Genomic DNA, 18,953 nt, shown 5'->3' with positions numbered 1-18,953 from the left:
CAAAGCTACCGCCATTCAACTCTAAGAGATGCAGTTCTCAGCTTTAGAGCCAACCCTGTATTAATCTTTGAATTGGGAAAAGAAGGGATAAAAATCAGCAAAAGTTATCAAAGTCCCAACTCGATGACCTTGTTAACTTCCAAAACAGGACTGGTGAGATGTTTCCTCTTTATTAATAACAATGGGTGACACGTGAGTGCTTGCTATGTGCCCGGCATTTCAGTGGTGTACATGCAATAGCTCATTTTACCCACATAGCAGCACCTACTTTGTAGGGAGTTTACTTCCCCATCTTACAGGTAAGGAATTGGAGGTAAAGAAAGGTTAACTGACTTGCCCAGATGGTTGCCAGATAGTTTGGCCTAACCAAGACAGGTAGAGTTCTAGGTCAGATATTTGGTCTACCTCTCCAGCCGTATCAGTCCTATTTCCCCTTGTGTTTGAAACCCTCGTCATCCTGAACCACTTAGGATTCCTGGGATAGACATTGTGTTCAACTGCACCCCCATGCTTGCCTTTGCACGTGGCTTTTCTCTCTTCTCACCAAGCCACCATCCTCCTCCAACCAACAGGAAATTTTACTCCATGAATGAATGAAAGTAAGCATATTATGAAAATTCATTACTATACTTAAGACTCAACAGTTGTTTTGATGGAAAATATCAAAGCATTCCCCACCGTAAGTCATTCTTGCAATGTTATTTCTTATCTCAAAGCCAGAAATCCCTACGCAGATTGCCTGGGGTGCTCTCTTCTCTGCTCTCCCGGACTCCTCCTCCTCCACATCCCTTCTCATCCCTCCACACCCTCATCATCCCTTCCCTCAGGCTCCAGCCTTCAGGAAGATCTGTCTACAATGACCTTTGGTCACTGACAAAGAGGAGGTTATCTGGAAGTTTGCAAACCTCTATTCAACTCTCTATCCGCCCCTTGGAAGGACTTTTTCAGAGGAAGAGGACAGACTTCGTTTTTCAAATCATTTTTAATATCTAAAACCAGCCACTGGGCTTGGCGATAGGACATCCCTATGAAACACACATGTCCAAGCCACATGTCCTCAAGGCATTGGTTTGACACTGCACTGAGAAATGGGCATCCAGTGGTTTAAGTGACTTTTTGATTTACGCCTATAGCATCTTTTCCATGTTTTCAGAGAACTTTAAACACATCATTACAAGGAAGAGGAGAGGACCTGTGATGGCTTCACAAGAATAATGCAATAACTACCATAGAGCTTTATAAACACTTAATAGCAGGCTTTTCAATTAACCAAAAACGTCTTGAATAATGTGTCAAAACTACTTTTTAAGAATTTTATCTTGGGAGGCCAAGGCAGGTGGATCAACTGAAGTCAGGAGCTCAAGACCAGCCTGGCCAACATGGCTAAACCCAGTCTCTATTTAAAAATACAAAAATTAGCCCGGTGTGGTAGTGGGCACCATCCCAGCTACTCAGGAGGCTGAGGCAGGAGAATCGCTTGAACCCGGGAGGCGGAGGTTGCAGTGAGTCGAGATCGTGCCAGTGTACTCCAGCCTGGGCAACACGGTGAGACTTCGTGTCAAAAAAAAAAAAGAAAAAAACAAGCCAATTGTATCAATGCCTTTTGGTCATATGATGTAGAATAGGCTACTTAAATGAGGTACGCTGAAAAAGATATCTAGTGCAGCATTATTGACTGGGGGGGGATAAAATCACACCTATTTTTAGATTTTCTAAATATTTACAGAGCACCTACTATACTCTCAAGGCACCCACAGCTTAATACTGGGGATACAGGTTGAGCATCCCTAATCCAAAAGTCCCAAACCTGAAACTTTTTGAGTCCTGATGTGACCCCACATGTTGTCCACATGGGTGGCTGGGACCATCTTTTCTGCTGACTCAATGGACACAAGCCTTGTTTAATAAACAAAATTATTTAAAATATTGTATAAAATTACCTTCAATGCTATGTGCCTAAAGTATATATGAAACATAAGTGAATTTTGTGTTTAGATGTGGGTCAAAGCCTCAAAACACCTCATATGGATATGCGAATATCCGAAAATCCGAGAAAATCCAAAATCCAAAATACTTTCAATCCCAAGTATTTAGGAAAAGGGGTATTCTTCAGCCTGTACTTTACAATTTTAGGGGCCAGAAGGTGGCTCATGCCTGTAATCCCAACACTTTGGGAGGTCAAGGAGGATTGCTTGAGCTCAGAAGTTTGAGACCAGCCTGGGCAACATAGTGGGATCTTGTCTCTAAAAAAAATAGAAAAATTAGCTGGGCGTGGTAGCCCATGTTTGTCCCAGCTACTTGAGAGGCTGAGGCAGGAGGACTAATTGTTCTAGGAGGTAGAGGCTGCAGTGAGCCATGACTGTGCCACTGCATTCAGCCTAGGTGAAAGAGTAAGACCCTGTCTCAAAAAAAAAAAAAAAAAAAATTATTTAATCCATGGCTCAGCCCTATAGAACTTCCATTCTATTATGGGAGGCAGACACTAAAACAATTATGTAATTATGTTGTGTATTTTTTCCAGCAGTTATGACAATATTCTGCCCTAAATAACAAAAGGAAATAGTGAAATAACATGTAGACATTTTACATGTTTAGGATACTTTTAATAATAATGGAAAACATTATTACAAGAACAGTATTTAATAAAAGCAAGAAACAACTGCATAAAGCATATAATCTCATCCATTTGTTTGTTTAAGAAAAATTATAGAAGTCTTTTTTTTTTTTTTTTTTTTGAGACAGAGTCTCGCTCTATCACCCAAGCTAGAGTGCAGTGCAGTCAGCTCACTGCAACCTCTGCCCTCTGGGTTCAAGCAATTATCCTGCCTCAGCCTCCCAAGTAGCTGGGATTACAGGTGCCCACCATCACATCCAGCTAATTTTTGTATTTTTAGTAAAGATAGGGTTTCATCACGTTGGCCAGGCTGGTCTTGAACTCCTGACCTAAGATGATCCAAGAGCCTCAGCCTCCCAAAGTGCTGGGATTACAGGCATGAGCCACCACACTCAGCCGAGAAGGAAGTCTTAATGGTTGTAACCCTCCGTAAGAATAAATTATTGGGAGTGGCTACAAAGAATAATGAGGCCGGGCACGGTGGCTCATGCCTGTATCCCAGCACTTTGGGAGGCCAAGACGGGCGGATCACGAGGTCAGGAGATCGAGACCATCATGGCTAACACGATGAAACCCCGTCTCTATTAAAAAATACAAAAAACTAGCCGGGCGAGGTGGCGGGCGCCTGTAGTCCCAGCTACTCGGAAGGCTGAGGCAGGAGAATGGCGTGAACCCGGGAGGCGGAGCTTGCAGTGAGCTGAGATCCGGCCACTGCACTCCAGCCTGGGCGACAGAGCGAGACTCCGTCTAAAAAAAAAAAAAAAAAAAAAAGAATAATGAAAGGAACCTCTCTGGCACAGAAAAACATATTTCTAAGCTACAAAAATTAGTTCAATGAGGAATTCGGCAAGAACATCAGGAGCACAGGACAAGTCTGTGTGTTGCTTGCCTTCCAATTTAGAATATATATATTTTTAATTATACTTAAGTTCTGGGTTACATGTGCAGAACGTGTAGGTTTGTCACGCAGGTATACATGTGCCATGGTGGTTTGCTGCACCCATCAACCCATAACCTACATTAGGTATTTCTCCTAATGCTATCCCTCCCCTTTCCCCCCACCCCCCGACAGGCCTCAGTATGTGATCTCCCCTCCCTGTGCCCATATATTCTCAATTGTTCAACTCCCACTTATGAGTGAGAGCATGTGGAGTTTCATTTTCTGTTCCTGTGTTAGTTTGCTAAGGATGATGGGTTTTTCAATGTTTCACAAGTGTCCCAGCACTTGGAGAAGCCAAGGTGGAAGGACTGCTTGAGCCCAGGAGTTCAAGACCAGCCTGGGAAACATCATCTGGGAAACCCCATCTCTACCAAAATTACAAAAATTAGCCTGGTGTGGTGGTGCATGCCTGTAGTCCCAGCTACTCAGGAGGCTGAGGTGGGAGGATTCCTTGATCCCAGGAGGCAGAGGCTGCAGTGAGCTGAGATGGAGCCACTGCACTCCAGCCTGGGTGACAGAACCAGACCCTGTCTCAAAAAAAAAAAAAAAAAAAAAAAGCCAACAAAAAATGTTTCAGAATTGATGTTTTTAAATTTGTGAGATAAAGGTAGGAAAAGTCGGGCAATAACTAGAAAATAAACAAACTCAGATCTTCATATCACATCATAAATTCCAAATGCATTTCAGTAAGTGTTAAAATTTAGACACCTCTCAATGAAATTCAGAAAACTACTCGGCTAAGTGATTTTGGGATGAGCAGGCATTTTCTTTTAAGCATAAAAGAAAAGTTTATTTCAAAGAATGAAAGATTTGACTATAGACATTTAAAATCGATTTCTACAGAAAAAAAAAATCACAACATATACCTTACACCATAAATATAGTCATCACACAATAAAAGTTAAATGGCCTGCAACCATCAGAGAAAAATACTTGCAAAAAATGGCAGCTAAAAGGTTGGTATTCTTCATAAACAGTATGCTCTTATCCGTAAGACATAAACACCCAAACAGAGAAATGTGCAAAGGACAGGAATATAACAAACAAATTAAGAAGATCAATAAATGTATTTCAAAATATCTAACTGCATTAACAATCACAGAAATGCTAATTTAAGGCCGGGGTGGTGGTGGTACACACCTTTAATCCCAGCTACTCAGGAAGCTGAGGAGGGAGGATGACTTGAGCTCAGAAATTTGAGTCCAGCCTGGGAAACCAAGCCAGACCCGAGCTCAAAAAAGAAAAGAAATGCTAGTTTAGTATTAAATTCCATGTGTCACTAATCAGATGATAAAAAACAATAACCAATATTGGAAAAGAGACAATAAAATGTATACTGCTGGCTGGCACATAAATTGGTACATTCTTCTGAGAAGGCAATTTGGTGATACGCATCAAAAGCCTCAATGTTCAAACCCTTTGATCCAGAAATTCTACTTCTTAAGTATTTATTTTTAAAATACATAAATCATCAACATTTCACAGGAAGATTTATATACAAGGATGTTATTCATCATTGCAGTATTTAATTTCTAACTGGAAACTAAGTGGCCATAAAAGGAAACAGGTTAAAGTCATAGAAATATACAATGTAACACTATGCAGTCATTACAAAAATGTAAGTCCTCAAATCATTTTCAATGACATGAGAAGGCTGACAAATATAGTAAATGAAAAAAAGGATAAATGTCTGTAGCAGAAAGATATATACACAAACATGTAGAAATAAGGTTAGCAGTGGTTTCTGGTGAAATTGGAGGGGATTTTAATTTTGTTTTAATTTTCTTCCTTTTGCTTTTCCAAATTATTCAAACTTTCTATAAAGTAGATTATTTCAATAACCTACAAAATATAATTTTAAAAATATCTAAATATACCAAATTAACATAAGATGATGAGACCACAGGGGTAACTCCTTTTTCTCTCTTTTAACTGATCTATGAGAGGATCAACTTTTAAAACTTTTTTTTTTTTTTGAGGCGGAGTCTCGCTCTGTGCACCAGGCTGGAGTGCAGTGGCGCAATCTTGGCTCACTGCAAGCTCCGCCTCCCGGGTTCACCCCATTCTCCTGCCTCAGCCTCCTGAGTAGCTGGACTACAGGCACCCGCCACCGCGCCTGGCTAATTTTTTGTATTTTTGGTAGAGACGGGGTTTCACCGTGTTAGCCAGGATGGTCTCGATCTCCTGACCTCGTGATCCGCCAGTCTCGGCCTCCCAAAGTGCTGGGATTACAGGCGTGAGCCACTGCGCCCGGCCTAAAACTCTTTTTAAAAAAACCTAGTAGGCCGGGCACGGTGGCTCTCACGCCTGTAATCCCAGCATTTTGGGAGGCTGAGGCAGGTGGATCACCTGAGATCAGGATTTGAAACCAGCCTGGCCAACATGGTGAAACACCATCTCTACTAAAAATACAAAAATTAGCCGGGTGTGGTGGCGCATGCCTGTAATCCCAGCTACTTGGGAGGCTGAAGCAGGAGAATCACTTGAACCGGGGAGGCGGAGGTTGCAGTGAGTTGAGATCGTGTCATCGCACTCCAGCCTGGGAGACAGAGCAAGACTCTGTCAAAAAAAAGGAGTTGGAAGGGGTGGAGGAAAGGTAAGGAACTCAGCTAATGGCCTTACCAACTACAGCAGGGGCCAGGGCATGGACAGACACCCAATATCTTGGTCCAGGAGCAAGACCTCAGACCTTGGACCCACTCCTTAGCACCACAGGACGTAGCCAACAAGAAGAACCACATCAAAGCTCAACGGATGCTATAAACATCTCATTTTTCCCTGCTAAATTTAAGCAAAGAAAAAAAAAAAAAAACAGAGGCCCAAAGAGGAAAGAAAGTGCTCAAAGGTGCATAACCAGTTGGTAGCACTTGACCTTCCATGAAAGTGAAAGGCATAGAGCAGAAACCTTTCCACACAACAGCACACACGCACACTCGGCCACACCACCCACCAACCATGGCTACCGTCCGCTGCAGATGGTGCACAGGTCTCAGGGCCTGAGCAGGAAGCTCTAGAGCTGAGGGAGCTCGGCTGAGCAAGACCCACTGAGGCCAGCAGAGCTGCCCCCGCGGATACAGCATCACCTTCCACGGCAGCCCCTCCACAATGAGAGGGGGTACCTCTACTCAGAGGGAGACAGACCCAGCCAGCGGCTGCTTCTGAGCTAGTTTCTTGGCCCAGAAGCTGGCAAGTTCAGCAGTAAGCAGAGAGCCCGATGACCACGTTGGACTTCCGCCCTGGCTGGCTCCCCAAATTGAGGAATCAAAGTTCGCAGAGAGGAAGCTGCACATGTAAGACAAATTGCTACGACACTGCAGCTCCCCCGCAATTCCCTGTGACCCCACAGAAACCAGCGTTCCTCTGCTCGTCTGCTCTGCCCATTGAAAGTAGAGGGGTATCACACCAGTCAGGGGTAGAGCAGAGACACAGTCCTTTGCTCATCCTTGCTGGATGCCTGGGTGGGTGGCCAGAACTGTTTCATGTCTGGGGCACACACACAATAGAAGATAAAGTAGAAGGTGACGAATCCACATAACGCCAGGGTGGTCATGAGACGACCCAGAAAGAAAGTGCAAAAAACGCATACTCATAATCATGATAGAATCAAAAAACACCATCCATCAGGACACTCGCCCACGTGTTCTGAAAAAGGGAACCAGCAACTGAACAACCACTATCATTCCAGGCACCTCACAGACCTTCGTTCTTCTAACTCCGCAAAATTATACTTCTTGTTTTACCCACGAAAACACTGAGGCTCAGAGAAAAAGAAGAGGCATCTCCAAGTCACAGAGCCAGGAAGTGCCAGAGTTGGAATTCAAACTCCAAAGCCCATTTCTCTCAGGACATGGTGAGGGAACTTGTCTCCATCGCCAGAGGGCTTTTGTCTAGCACGGATGGAACCCTGCTCCGGTGCTGCGTAGGACACAGGCCAGCCGTCCCACCACTGCCAGGTGCGGCTCCAGGACCTGGGATGCTGACCGTACTCAGTCTATGCCTTCAAAGGACATGATCATGGTCACAATAAAGAGTCACAACATATCCAGGCGCAGTGGCTTAGGCCTATAATCCCAGCACTTTGGGAGGCCCAGGCAGGTGGATCACTTGGGCCCAGGAGTTTGAGACCAGTCTGGGCAACATGGTGAGACCCCCCGCAGCTCTACAAAAAAATTTAAAAATTAGCTGGGCATGGTGGCCTACACCTGTGATCCCAGCTACTCGGGAAGTTGAGGTGGGAGAGTCACTCGGGTTGAGGAGGTCAAGGGTGCTGTGAGCCATGATCATGCCACTTCATGCCAGCCTGGGCCACAGAGCAAGACCCTGTCTCAAAAAGGGAAGGGGAGGAGAGGGGAGGGGAGGGAAGGGAGGCAGTAATAATGCTACCAGTCTCTGAGCACCTCCTCCATGCAGGGGCTCCAGGAGGAAGGCAGAGTGCTACCCTGTTACTCACGTAAGGTATCTGATGTATCCATTTTTCAGATGAGGACACTGGGGCTGGAGGGGTCACGCAGCTGGGAAGTGGAATCTGAACCTGCACCTGTTCTCTTTCCCGAGCCCCACCTCACCCACCGTAACAGTCACAAGGCCCACGTGGGCCTTTCACATCAACTCCCCATTGCTTCCGGGTTCCACTGGGCCCGGGCCTCTGGTCACTACCTTGGTTGAGGTAGGTCAGCGTCTCTTCATGCAGCTTCACGGCTGGGGACGTGGCAGCACACAACACGTACTGCAGGGGTGGCAGGCGGGCCTCGTTCTCAGGGGACAGCTGGGGCTCCTCCTGCTTGAAGATGGGCAGAGCGAGCACATCACTGCAACACACAGGAAGCAGAGGTCAGGAACAGAGCCCCAGGGGGCTCCTGCACAGAGCCAGGGCGAAGCTGGAGAGACGACGCAGACCACCAGGACCCAGGGCGACACAGCACGCACATCGCAGGGTGCTGGCTGCACTCCTGCAACCCTTGCACACTCCAGATGCTTTAAAACAGAGGAACCCACTCCTTCATGGCTCTAATTTCACTCAATGACCCCCCAAAACACTGATTCAATCAGCCCACCAAGGAGGTAAAAGGGCAAAGTTCCATTTATTTGGTTTCTATCCACAAGCGATCACTCATAATGTTTCACTTTCAGAATAAAAATCTACACAAACGTTTTTATTTTTTAACCAACAATTCCATTAACTGGCCACTTCTCATAGCAGTACAAGCCTGTCCTCCAGGTTCTGTAAACTATGCAAATGAACACACCACTTCCTTCGCTCCCTGAGTACCCAGGTTGAGAGATTCCTCCATCCCTTCTAAAGACAGGACAACCGGACACTGTTTTCAGGGTCATTCTAATCTGTCCAAAAGGCAAACAGGAAGGAAGGAAGGACCTTGGCTTCAAGTCTGTGTGTGTATGGTTTTTTTTTTTTTGGCGGGGGGCGGTAGGGTGGGGGGTGGTGGACGGAGTTTCACTCTTGTTGTCCAGGCTGGAGTGCAGTGGCACAATCTCGGCTCACTGCAACCTCCACCTCCCAGGTTCAAGCCTCCTGAGTAGCTGGGATTACAGGCATGAGCCACCACGCCTGGCTAATCTTTGTATTTTTAGTAGAGATGGCGTTTCACCATGTTGGTCAGGTTAGTCGCGAACTCCTGACCTCAGGTGATCCACCCACCTTGGCCTCACAAAGTACAGGGATTACAGGTGTGAGCCACCGTGTCCGGCCCAGTACGTTTTCTTATCCAAGTGGGAAACCTTGAAATCCTTGCTTTAAGTTTCTCTTCCTCCACCTCTTAACAAAACTCCCCACATTAAAAAAAAAAATGAAGTCATCATCCTGCGACTTAGTGAGGAACTTGTTTCTGGATGTATTTTTTAGGCCAGGCACGGTGGCTCATGCCGGAAATCCCAGTACTTTGCGAGGCTGAGGTGAGAAGACTGCTTGAAGCCAGGGGTTTGAGACCAGTCTGGGCAACATAGTGAGACCCCACCATCTCTTAAAAAAAAAAAAAAAAAGGAAAAAAAAAAAAAAAACCTAGCATTTTTAAAATGCCCTTACAAAGGACAAAGAATTCCTTGAGAACATGAATGACCTACAGGCAGGCAAGGCTTGTTTAAGGCCTCTAAATTATGAGCAGCACAGAAACAGGTGCCAAAAAAGTACCAATGCTCTTATCTTGATAACCCTCTTCCCTTCGTGGGTCCCTGACTAGGAATCCAATTACCTGACCCCACTTGTCTGTATAAACAGAGTCACTGGTACAATCTGTTCCTCGCACATCATAAACCAGCGTCTCTACAACACAAACCCAGCACACACTCTATCAACATCTAATCAATTTTCAGAAGAAAAAGCCTGGCATTGAGCACACACCTGGAAAACCTGCCCTGTGTGGGCCTCCCCTGTCACTATCCACTACTGAAAAATAAGGGTGCAAGGCCGTCTCAGCTTCCCCCACAGGGCGTCTTCCTTTTGTGAGGGCAGGGCACGCTCCCAGCCCGGGTGGTTCTCTAGGAACACTGGGGATTGCATAATTTCATGTTTGCCCAGACCATGTCAAGTTAATAATCCATGGACTGCTGCCTTTAAATTTTTTAAAAAGGGGCGGGAGGGCGGAGGAAGTTAAGAACCATCGCTCAACAGTAACTTGTTTCAAGCCTGGCATCCTTATTTGCCAAGGAATAAAAGTCACGAGAACATCAAACAGAAAAGGGGAAGGGAGTAAAGGCCTCTACCCTGGTGAGGTCAGACAGCTTGCAGAAGTTCTGCCAAGTGACGAGATGACCAAAAATAAAATACAAAAAACGCAAGGAAAAGGACAAGACCCTCCCTCTCTCTAGAGTCAGGGGAACCAAGGACATATGCACAAACCCCCACCTGGGCCCTCACTGAGGGAAAAACTCCCAGCTTCCAAGAAGTGAAATAAAAAAAGAGCATGGACTTCCTTATCCACGGTCCCCCGATGACCCCAGAAGCCAATATGGCTTTACAGCACCACCCACTCCAATGCTCACCCTCCTCCTTTCACCAAATCCTAAAAGGTATCTGAGCTACTCGGGACAAATTTCCATCTTGGTAGCAGACGTCAGAACTGTACCTCCCAGGCAAGGGAGAACTGTTCCCTAATGGGGTGATGACATTGCGGGTATCTAGAAGTTTTAAGCACGCTCACCTTCAACTCAGGGTCACCTTCAAACTCATTGTTAAGATATGGCAACATACTTAATGGCTGCAAATTAAAATTCAGGCAAAGCTACAACTAAAACTTCAGTACAAATGTATTCCATTGTCGCATTTCTTGTAAGTGAATGGACACTTAATCTGTGGGTGATTAACATCTCCTCCTGGGCTTCCAACATCCCCCAGAGCAGCTTCCGTCTGGTGACATCACCGTGGTCTGCCGGGTGGCTGCCAGCCTTTAAGGCTCCAGACCTTTGCCATCTCCAACTACTTTGGCCCATGAATAAAAACAGCAGATACGTCCGCTAAACCCAATCATTCCCCCGCCTCCAGGAAAAGGGGATGTCTTCAGGGAGGGCAAATACCTACCAGCAGCCAGGAATTACCAATAACGTTTTGAGAACTAAGTGGGAACTTCTTGAGGCCAAAACTAGCACTAAATGTAGCTCTGGTATGGGGACTGTCAATGCCTGTGACTCCTTCGGCCTCATAATTCATTTTCCCTGAGCCCATATCAAATGCCTTTTGGGTTAAATTAGGCACATTTCATAAACTGTGACTAGGATGGAAATAAGGACAGGCTAAAGCTGGTTCAGGCGAGTTCACAAAGTGAAATGACTGCCCATTAGTCCCGGCCAGCGGCAGAACAGGGAAAAACAATCCTCCGGCAGACAGAGCACACGGGGTCCTACTGCTAAGAGGGGGTTGTGGGGAACCGTGCAAAACACGCAGCACTTACTCTCCCCTCCGAAGGGCACTACTCAAATCCCTGCAGAAGAAGAAAGATTTCCATCATGGGCAATAACCACGCGGGCCTCGGGCGAACACGCGCAAGACTACCGCGGGGAGCGGGGCGGCCTGCCCCTCCGAGCGCGCCGCCCCAGGCCGCCGCCCGCACCTGGTCCGACCAAGGGCACTGCAGAGGGCGCAAGGCTGGGAGAGGGGCCCCGGCGGAGACGGGCAAAGAGCAGGGGACGAACTTCCCCGGGCCGGGCACCAGGTTGCTGGCAGGAAGTTTCCTCTACTCCGATACGCGCGGGGAGAGGAGGGCCGCGGGAGGTGAATGGGCCAGGGGAGGCGGCGGGCCGGCAGGTGCGCGCCCTGCACCCTCTCCGCCGTCGGGGAGGAGCCCTCGCAGGCATAGGGCTCTGCGCGCCCGCCTCCCCGGAGGGCCCCCAACTCCGCACGTCGGGTCCCGCCGGCGTCCGTCTGTCAGTCCCTAGGCGGGACGCTGGGCGGGTCTCTCGGTCCCCAGAGGGCGGACAGCAGGGAGGCCAGGACCCAGCAGGGGCGCCCTCTCTCCGCCCCTGGACGTCCAACGGCGCCCGGCCCGCCGGCCCGCCCCGAGCCCCACGGAGACGGCGTGCGGCCCTTACCGCAGGTAGCTGCCGGAGTTGTGCTGGTTGTAGTGCTCCGGCTGCGTGTGCCAGAAGAGCATGGCTGGAGCTCCCAGCGCGCCCACCTGGGCGCGGCAGCGAGCACAGACGCGGGCCGCGCGGAGGTCCCACCGACTGCTTCGCGCTCCGAACCCGTGGTGCCGGCCGGCTGGGCGCATTTATGGGCGGCCCAGGGGTGGGACCGCAGCGGGACCCGCCCCCCAGGAACCTCGGCCGGGAGGGCGGCTCCCAGCGGCCGCGGCACCTGGCCGACACGCGCGCGTGCCTTTCCGGCGAACGAGCGCGCCTCCGGGGCGGCCAGACCACAGGGACGCTCTCTCCCAACCACCGATGTGGGGCTCAGGTGACCCTTGCCGCCGCCAACCCGCCCCACGCGGCCCCTCTACCCTCTGCTCCCCACTCTACGCCCAAGGCCAGTCTCCAGAGCGGCTCCGAGATTTCCAGTCTAGGCTCTCTCTGTCTCTTTTCCTTGCTCTTGTTTTTTCATAGCACTTCAGACGCTCTGAAATCATGGCTTTTTTTTTTTTTTTTTTTTTAGACAGGGTCTCACTCTGCCACCCAGGCTGGAGTACAGTGGCGCGATCTCGGGGCTCACTGCAACCTCGGCTCCCAGGTTCAAGTGATTCTCCTGCTTCAGCCTCCCGAGTAGCTGGGATTACAAGCGCCCCCCCTCATCACGCCTGGCTAATTTTTTTATTGTTAGTAGGGACGGGATTTCGCCATGTTGGCCAGGCTGGTCTCGAACTCCTGACCTCAGGTGATCCGCCCACCTCGGCCTCCCAAAGTGCTGGGATTACAGGCGTGAGTCACCGAGCCAGGCCGACATTTTTTTAAATTTTATTTTTACTTGTGTACTGATTGTCTTTCCCATTAGACTGTAAGCTCCAAGAGGACAGGGCCTGGCTCTCTTAACACCCCGTTACCTGCACTGCATAGAAGGGTGCATGGGACATAGTTAAGATAAATACTTGTTGAGTAAACATGAAAATAAAAAAAGGAATGCACCAAAAGAGTAATCGGAGAAGGCTTCCTGGAGGAGGTGACATTGAGCTGAGACCTGATGGATGCAGAGGAAGCTGTCTGTGAACAACACCTACAGAAAAATAGTTCCAAGCATAGTTCCCCACCCCCTTGGCAACAGTGACTGCCAAAGCCTTGAGGAAGACCTTGGCATGGCTGGTCCTGGGGAGAGCTTAGGAGGTGAGGTGAGGAGGGCGGGGAAGATCAGAGGGTCTGGCAGGCCAGGACAAGGAGCCAGGATTTTATTCTGTGTTTTAAGCAGAGGAGTCACATGTATGATTTGCCTTTTGGAAAGATCGGTTTGGCAGCAGTGTAGACAGTGGGTCATGGGATGGCGTGGAGGGCTTAGGAGGGAGTGGAGTTCCATGGAGCCCTGACCCACATCCAGGTGCTATCTGGTCCTCCAGTACATGGCACAGCACCTGGCACAGAGGAGATGGGGATTCCGTCCCTATTAATGCAAATGACATCCCTTGGGGACCTGGGTCCAGAACTCCCCGCTCCCCAAGCATGGATGTGGGTAAAACCCTCCCTCCCTCTGCTGTTCCTGCCCCCCTCCCTCCAGCCACAGGTCACAACTGGCAAACCACTTCCTCCGTGCAGCCCTCAAGGACTGCCACCTCCCCACTGTTCTGCCCTGTTAGGAGAATGGGAATATTTCCCTGGCTACAGGTGGTGCTGTCAGCAGACAGTCCCCCAGCCATCGGCTTCTCCAGGAACTGCCCCTGCTCAGAGAGCAGCCTTGCCCTCCAGCAATCATGTCCCTCCTGGGATAGCCCACATCCCAGGGACTATCCCAGCAGGAGTATAAAAGCCTGGCCATCTCTGCCCGATTGGGGACAGTGCTGATGGGGTATTCTAGCCCCAAGACTCCCCATGAAGACAGTCGAAGCTGTCACAAGACCTGTGTCCTGCTCAGGGTCTCCCTCCTGCTTCCTTCCAGTTCCTTGCCCAGGGGTTACTCTTATGGGAGCTTCCAAAGAAACATCCTGAACACCAACCCCCACAACAAACCTCACCCCATCAGGGTCCATGCCAAACCCATTGTTTAAATGGGAGGCACTCTGGGGTGGTCTGGAAAGAGCATGTCCTTTGCTGGACTTGTCTCTAACAGGAGAGGCCCATGGGTAAGCAGCAGTGACAGTACAGTGTGATCAGGGACGTAGAGGCTGCCCTGGGAACACAGAGGACGACTCTGGAGCTCCGAAGAGGCTCCAGCGTGAAGTGCTGTCTCCTGATGGATGGGTGAGTGGAAGTGAAAGCAATCTGTGGATGGAGGGAGGTCTCCCCCACAGTAGACGCTCCTGCAGAAGCCTGGAGGAAGGGCAGTCAATATTATTAGATGGCTCAGACCTGGGTTTACTACTTAGCTCCATCTGAATATGTGACCTTTGGTGGAGTAAACTGACCTCATGCTGCTTCTCCCATCAAGAGGTGGTGTCTGTTTCCTTCTCCTCCCCCTTCCGCCTGGGCTGAGCCTGCGACTTACTTTAACCATAGAATGCAGAGGCAGTAATACTGTTCCCTTCTGGGCTGGCCCCTAGGCAGCTTCTCTTTTTCTTTTTTCTCTTTTTTTTTTTTTTTTTTTTTTTGAGACGAAGTTTCTTGTTGCCCAGGCTGGAGTGCAATGGCAGGATCTCAGCTCACTGCAAGCTCTGCCTCTTGGGTTCAAGCAATATTCCTGCCTCAGCCTCCTGAGTAGCTGGGATTACAGGTGCCTGCCGCCACACCCAGCTAATTTTTTGTATTTTAATTAGAGACGGGGTTTCACCATGTTGGCCAGGCTGGTCTCGTGACCTTCAGGTGATCCACCCATCTCAGTCTCCCAAAGTGCTGGGATTACAGGCATGATAGGCAGCTTCTCTGAACTCTCCCGGAGCTCTGAGCCACCAGGTAGAGTCCAAATGCCCTATTGGAGAGGGAGACCTGGCCAGCCTCTAATCCCTCCAGCCACCCAGCAGAGCCCATCTAAGATGCCCCAGTAGATTGCCTCCAACCACACCTCATAGAACTGAGGCAAGCCCTGCCCGCCCAAGCCCTGCCCAAAATGCAGGCTTGTGAGCAAATGGATGGCTGTGGCCTTACGCCACTAAGTTGTGGGCTGGTTTGTTTCATGCAAATGGAAAAATGATACACTGGGCCCTTTGGATCTGGGTTTTGCTATGGGAATAATAAGGCCTCATTCCATGGTTGTGGTCAAGCTTAGGTTCAGGTGAGTTTAGCTTCTCAGGGATGATGGCTCTCATGACCTTAGTATGACTCTGTGTATTTTGGGTCACTGCCTACCTTCTCTCTCTTTGTAGGCTTTTAGCTATGGGAGGGTAGAATTCAGCAATGAGACAGCATTTGAGTCACACTGTGTGAACCAAAGTGCATATTTCTGCCCATGACTCTTGGGCGTTACAGGGCACAATTAGGCCTAGTCTGGACCCCTGCGGCTTCCAGTCTGCTGAGGAGGAGGAGGCAGATGTGCAGGGGGTGGCCGGCCAGTTCCTTTTTATTTTATGAATGTTCACAATTCCCATTGATTTTTACTGTGCACCAGACCCGGAGCCATGCACTGACATCTCCCGACACGGAGAAGTAGAAACATCATCTGACCTTCCCATTGAAGAAACAGGCTTGGGAGGCCACAGCTGGGATCTGAGGCCAGGCCTGTAAATTCAACAATCATACTCTGGCTCTCATCCATTCCTGTCTTAAGGCCCAGCATTCCTTTCTTCACCCCACACTAGGCAAAGGTGCTGTGACCAGATGTCGTCTACTCCCAGGATCACCCCAGGGTTCCTGCAGAGACAGCGGAAAGGGGCCCGCTGAGTACTCAGGAGTCACCCCCTTAGCAGCTCCGCAAGGGATTCCCAGCTGCTCTTGGAAGTTGTCACGATGAAGACTGGGGGCTTCATGTCTGAGAAGATGGTTTTTTGTTGTTGTTGTTTTGGAGACGGAGTTTCGCTCTTGTTGCCCAGGCTGGAGTGCAATGGTGTGATTTTGGCTCACCGCAACCTCTGCCTCCCAGGTTCAAGCGATTCTCCTGCCTCAGCCTCCCTAGTAGCTGGGATTACAGGCATGTGCAACCATGCCCAGCTAATTTTGTATTTTTAGTAGAGACAGGGTTTCTCCATGTTGGCCAGGCTGGTCTTGAACTCCCAACCTCAGGTGATCCACTTGCCTCGGCCTCCCAATGTGCTGGGATTAGAGGCATGAGCCACCGCGCCAGGCCGATGGTTTTAAGGCATGAATAGAAGTTGAAGATGGGCCAAGGTAGAGGGTGGGATTTAGCCAGAGGGAAAGCGAGTGCACACATGTTTTTCACAGTGTTTATCACAGTTTATCTTGGGATCAGCAGCTCTGAACGGGACAAGCAGTGAGCAGAGGACAGAGTTAAGCTGTGTGGCCTCGGTAGAGCCTATGTAAGCTCCGGGGCCAGGCTGGCACTCCGAGTTGTCCAGAATTTGGTCAGGGGTTCAAGCCTCTATACATCACCTTGACCAGTCATGGAGAGATGTGGTTGCCCTGGGGAAGGGACATCACTTTGGGCAAAGCGGCTCAGTTGAGTCCTGAAGAGGGACCTGTCAGGGTTACCACCTGCCAAGGCTCCCTGCAGCAGGGGCCTGAGTGCCGTGGCTGGAGAGGGGACACCTTGGCTGGACATGGCGGCACCTACTACGCTCTCCAACCTCGGAATCTTTGTTTATGGAATGAAGATGATGATGCCTCCCTGATGGAGACGTTGGGAGCACCAAGACAGTGACGGAGTGTGCAGGGCAGGCTCGCCTGGCTTCTCTAAGGCACTTCGCTTTTCAGCCCTGGGGCAGTAGTCTTGCTTTAATTTCTTCTTGAGTGTCCAACAGCGTGTGGTTCATCAAAAACCCTGTGTGCTGGTAAGGATTACATTCTCCATAAGTAACAGAAACTCCAAAATGAAGTGGCTTAGAAGAGATAGAGCCTCATTTCTCCCTCGAGTACCAGAAGTCTAGAGTTCATGTCACCTGCTAGGGTACCCACTTGGCACATACGGCTTTTGAGCACTTGAGATCTGGCTGGTCTGCATCGAGATGTGCTTGAAATGTAAAACCTGTATATGAAAAAAGAATGTAACCTAGCCCCTCAGTAATTCTTATACCGATCATATAGTAAATAGCAATTTGAATATATTTGGTTAAATACAATATTATTATGAAAATTAATTTTACCTGTTTATTTTTAGTTGTTTTTGTTTTGTTTTGTTTTGTTTTGTTTTTGAGACAGTGTCTTGCTCTGTTGCCCAGGCTGGAGTGCAATGTCGCGATCTCGGCTCTCCACAACCTCCGCCTCCTGAGTTCAAGCAATTCTCCCTGCCTTAGCCTCCCAAGTAGCTGAGCCCGGCTTATTTTTGTATTTTTAATAGAGACAGGGTTTCACCATGTTGGCGAGGCTGGTCTCGAACTCCTGACCTCAGGTCATCCTCCCACCTCGGCCTCCCAAAGTGCTGGGATTACAGGTGTGAGCCATCGCGCCTGGCTTATTTTTACTTTTTAAACATTTACATACATAGCTAGTATTTGTGGCTTGCATTGTATTCTTTTTTTCTTTTTTTTTTTTTGAGACAGAGTTTCTCTCTTATCACCCAGGCTGGAGTACAATGGCACAATCTCGGCTCACTGCAACCTCCACCTCCTGGGTTCAAGCGATTCTCCTGCCTCAGCTTCCTGAGTAGCTAGGATTACAGGTGCCCACCACCACACCCCACTAATTTTTTTTTGTATTTTTAGTAGAGATGGGGTTTTGCCATGTTGGCCAGGCTGGTCTCGAACTCCTGACCTCAGGTGATCCGCCCACCACAGCCTCCCAAAGTGCTGGGATTACAAGCGTGAGCCACTGTGTGCAACCACTTGCATTATATTCTTATTGGATGCAGTTTGTCCCAGAGCAGCAGTTTCTCAACCAGAGGTGGTTTTGCCCCCAGAGGACAATGGCAGTCTGGTGGGTGGGAGTGCTATTGGTGTATAGTGGGTGGAGGCCAGGGATGCTGCTCAACGTCCTACAATGCGTAGAACAGCCCCCACAACAAAGAATTATCCAGCCCACAGTGTCAATAGGACTCAGGCTGGGAAACCCTGGTCTAAAGGTAGTAGGTTCTACAATGTCAGGGAAGCCTTCTGATGCCGTGTTTGTTTGCCAGGTGAACCTTGCATTTGCCAGGTCATGGCACCGTCTAAAATGGCTGCTGGAGCTCCAGCCACTATAACAGTATTCCTGCCGGCCACAGGCTGAAGGAATGGGAGAAAACGGCACACCTCTCTTCGAGGAAGATGGACACACCTCTTCTGCTTTTTTCCTATTGACTAGAACATAGTCACCTGGCCTCTCCTTGCTATGTGGGAGGCTGGGGAATGTAGTGCTTATTGGAGTGGCATGTGCCCAGCCAAAAAGCAGACGTCCTTACTGAGGAAGTTGGGAGAATGGATTTGAGGGGGAAACTAGTACCAGCCATACTCTGCCAGGGGCACCAGGCAAGGAATGTTATTCCCATTTTACAGATGAAGAAACTGAGGCACTTGGGTGAGGGGACTTGCCAAGACACAGAGTGAATGGCAGACCCAAGCAGGAACTGAGGCCTCCCCACTCCTGACTGTCTCTTCATCACACCCTGCTGTCCTGCAGACTTGGCTCCATCACGTTTGTGTCCTTTGAACCCTATTTGCCAACGTCCCGTATTATCACCTCAGACGTGGTTCATCTTCATGTCTGATCCTAGCTTCTCAAGAAAGGAGAATGACTGTTCCAAGATGTTTCTTCAAATTCAGATAAAGTCCGATGTGGCCTTCAGAGGACCACCCC

General features: G+C 49.1%; 1 protein-coding gene across 1 annotated transcript in view; it reads right to left on the bottom strand.

Annotated features, from left to right (window-relative positions):
- The window catches only part of TFCP2L1 (transcription factor CP2 like 1), a 70,305-nt gene extending 58,051 nt beyond the window's left edge, over nt 1-12,254 (bottom strand). Inside the window, exons 1-2 of the mRNA XM_003909229.3 lie at nt 12,093-12,254; nt 8,211-8,362 (exon numbers count right to left, since the gene is read on the bottom strand). Of these exons, the coding sequence (XP_003909278.1) occupies nt 8,211-8,362; nt 12,093-12,154 (214 nt within the window). The 5' untranslated portion in view covers nt 12,155-12,254. The remainder of the gene's footprint in view (nt 1-8,210; nt 8,363-12,092) is intronic.
- Nucleotides 12,255-18,953: the final 6,699 nt, after the last annotated feature.

The sequence above is a fragment of the Papio anubis genome, chromosome 10, assembly GCF_008728515.1.
Source record: "Papio anubis isolate 15944 chromosome 10, Panubis1.0, whole genome shotgun sequence".
NCBI lineage: Eukaryota > Metazoa > Chordata > Mammalia > Primates > Cercopithecidae > Papio > Papio anubis.
This window is presented reverse-complemented; position numbering and strand designations above follow the sequence as displayed.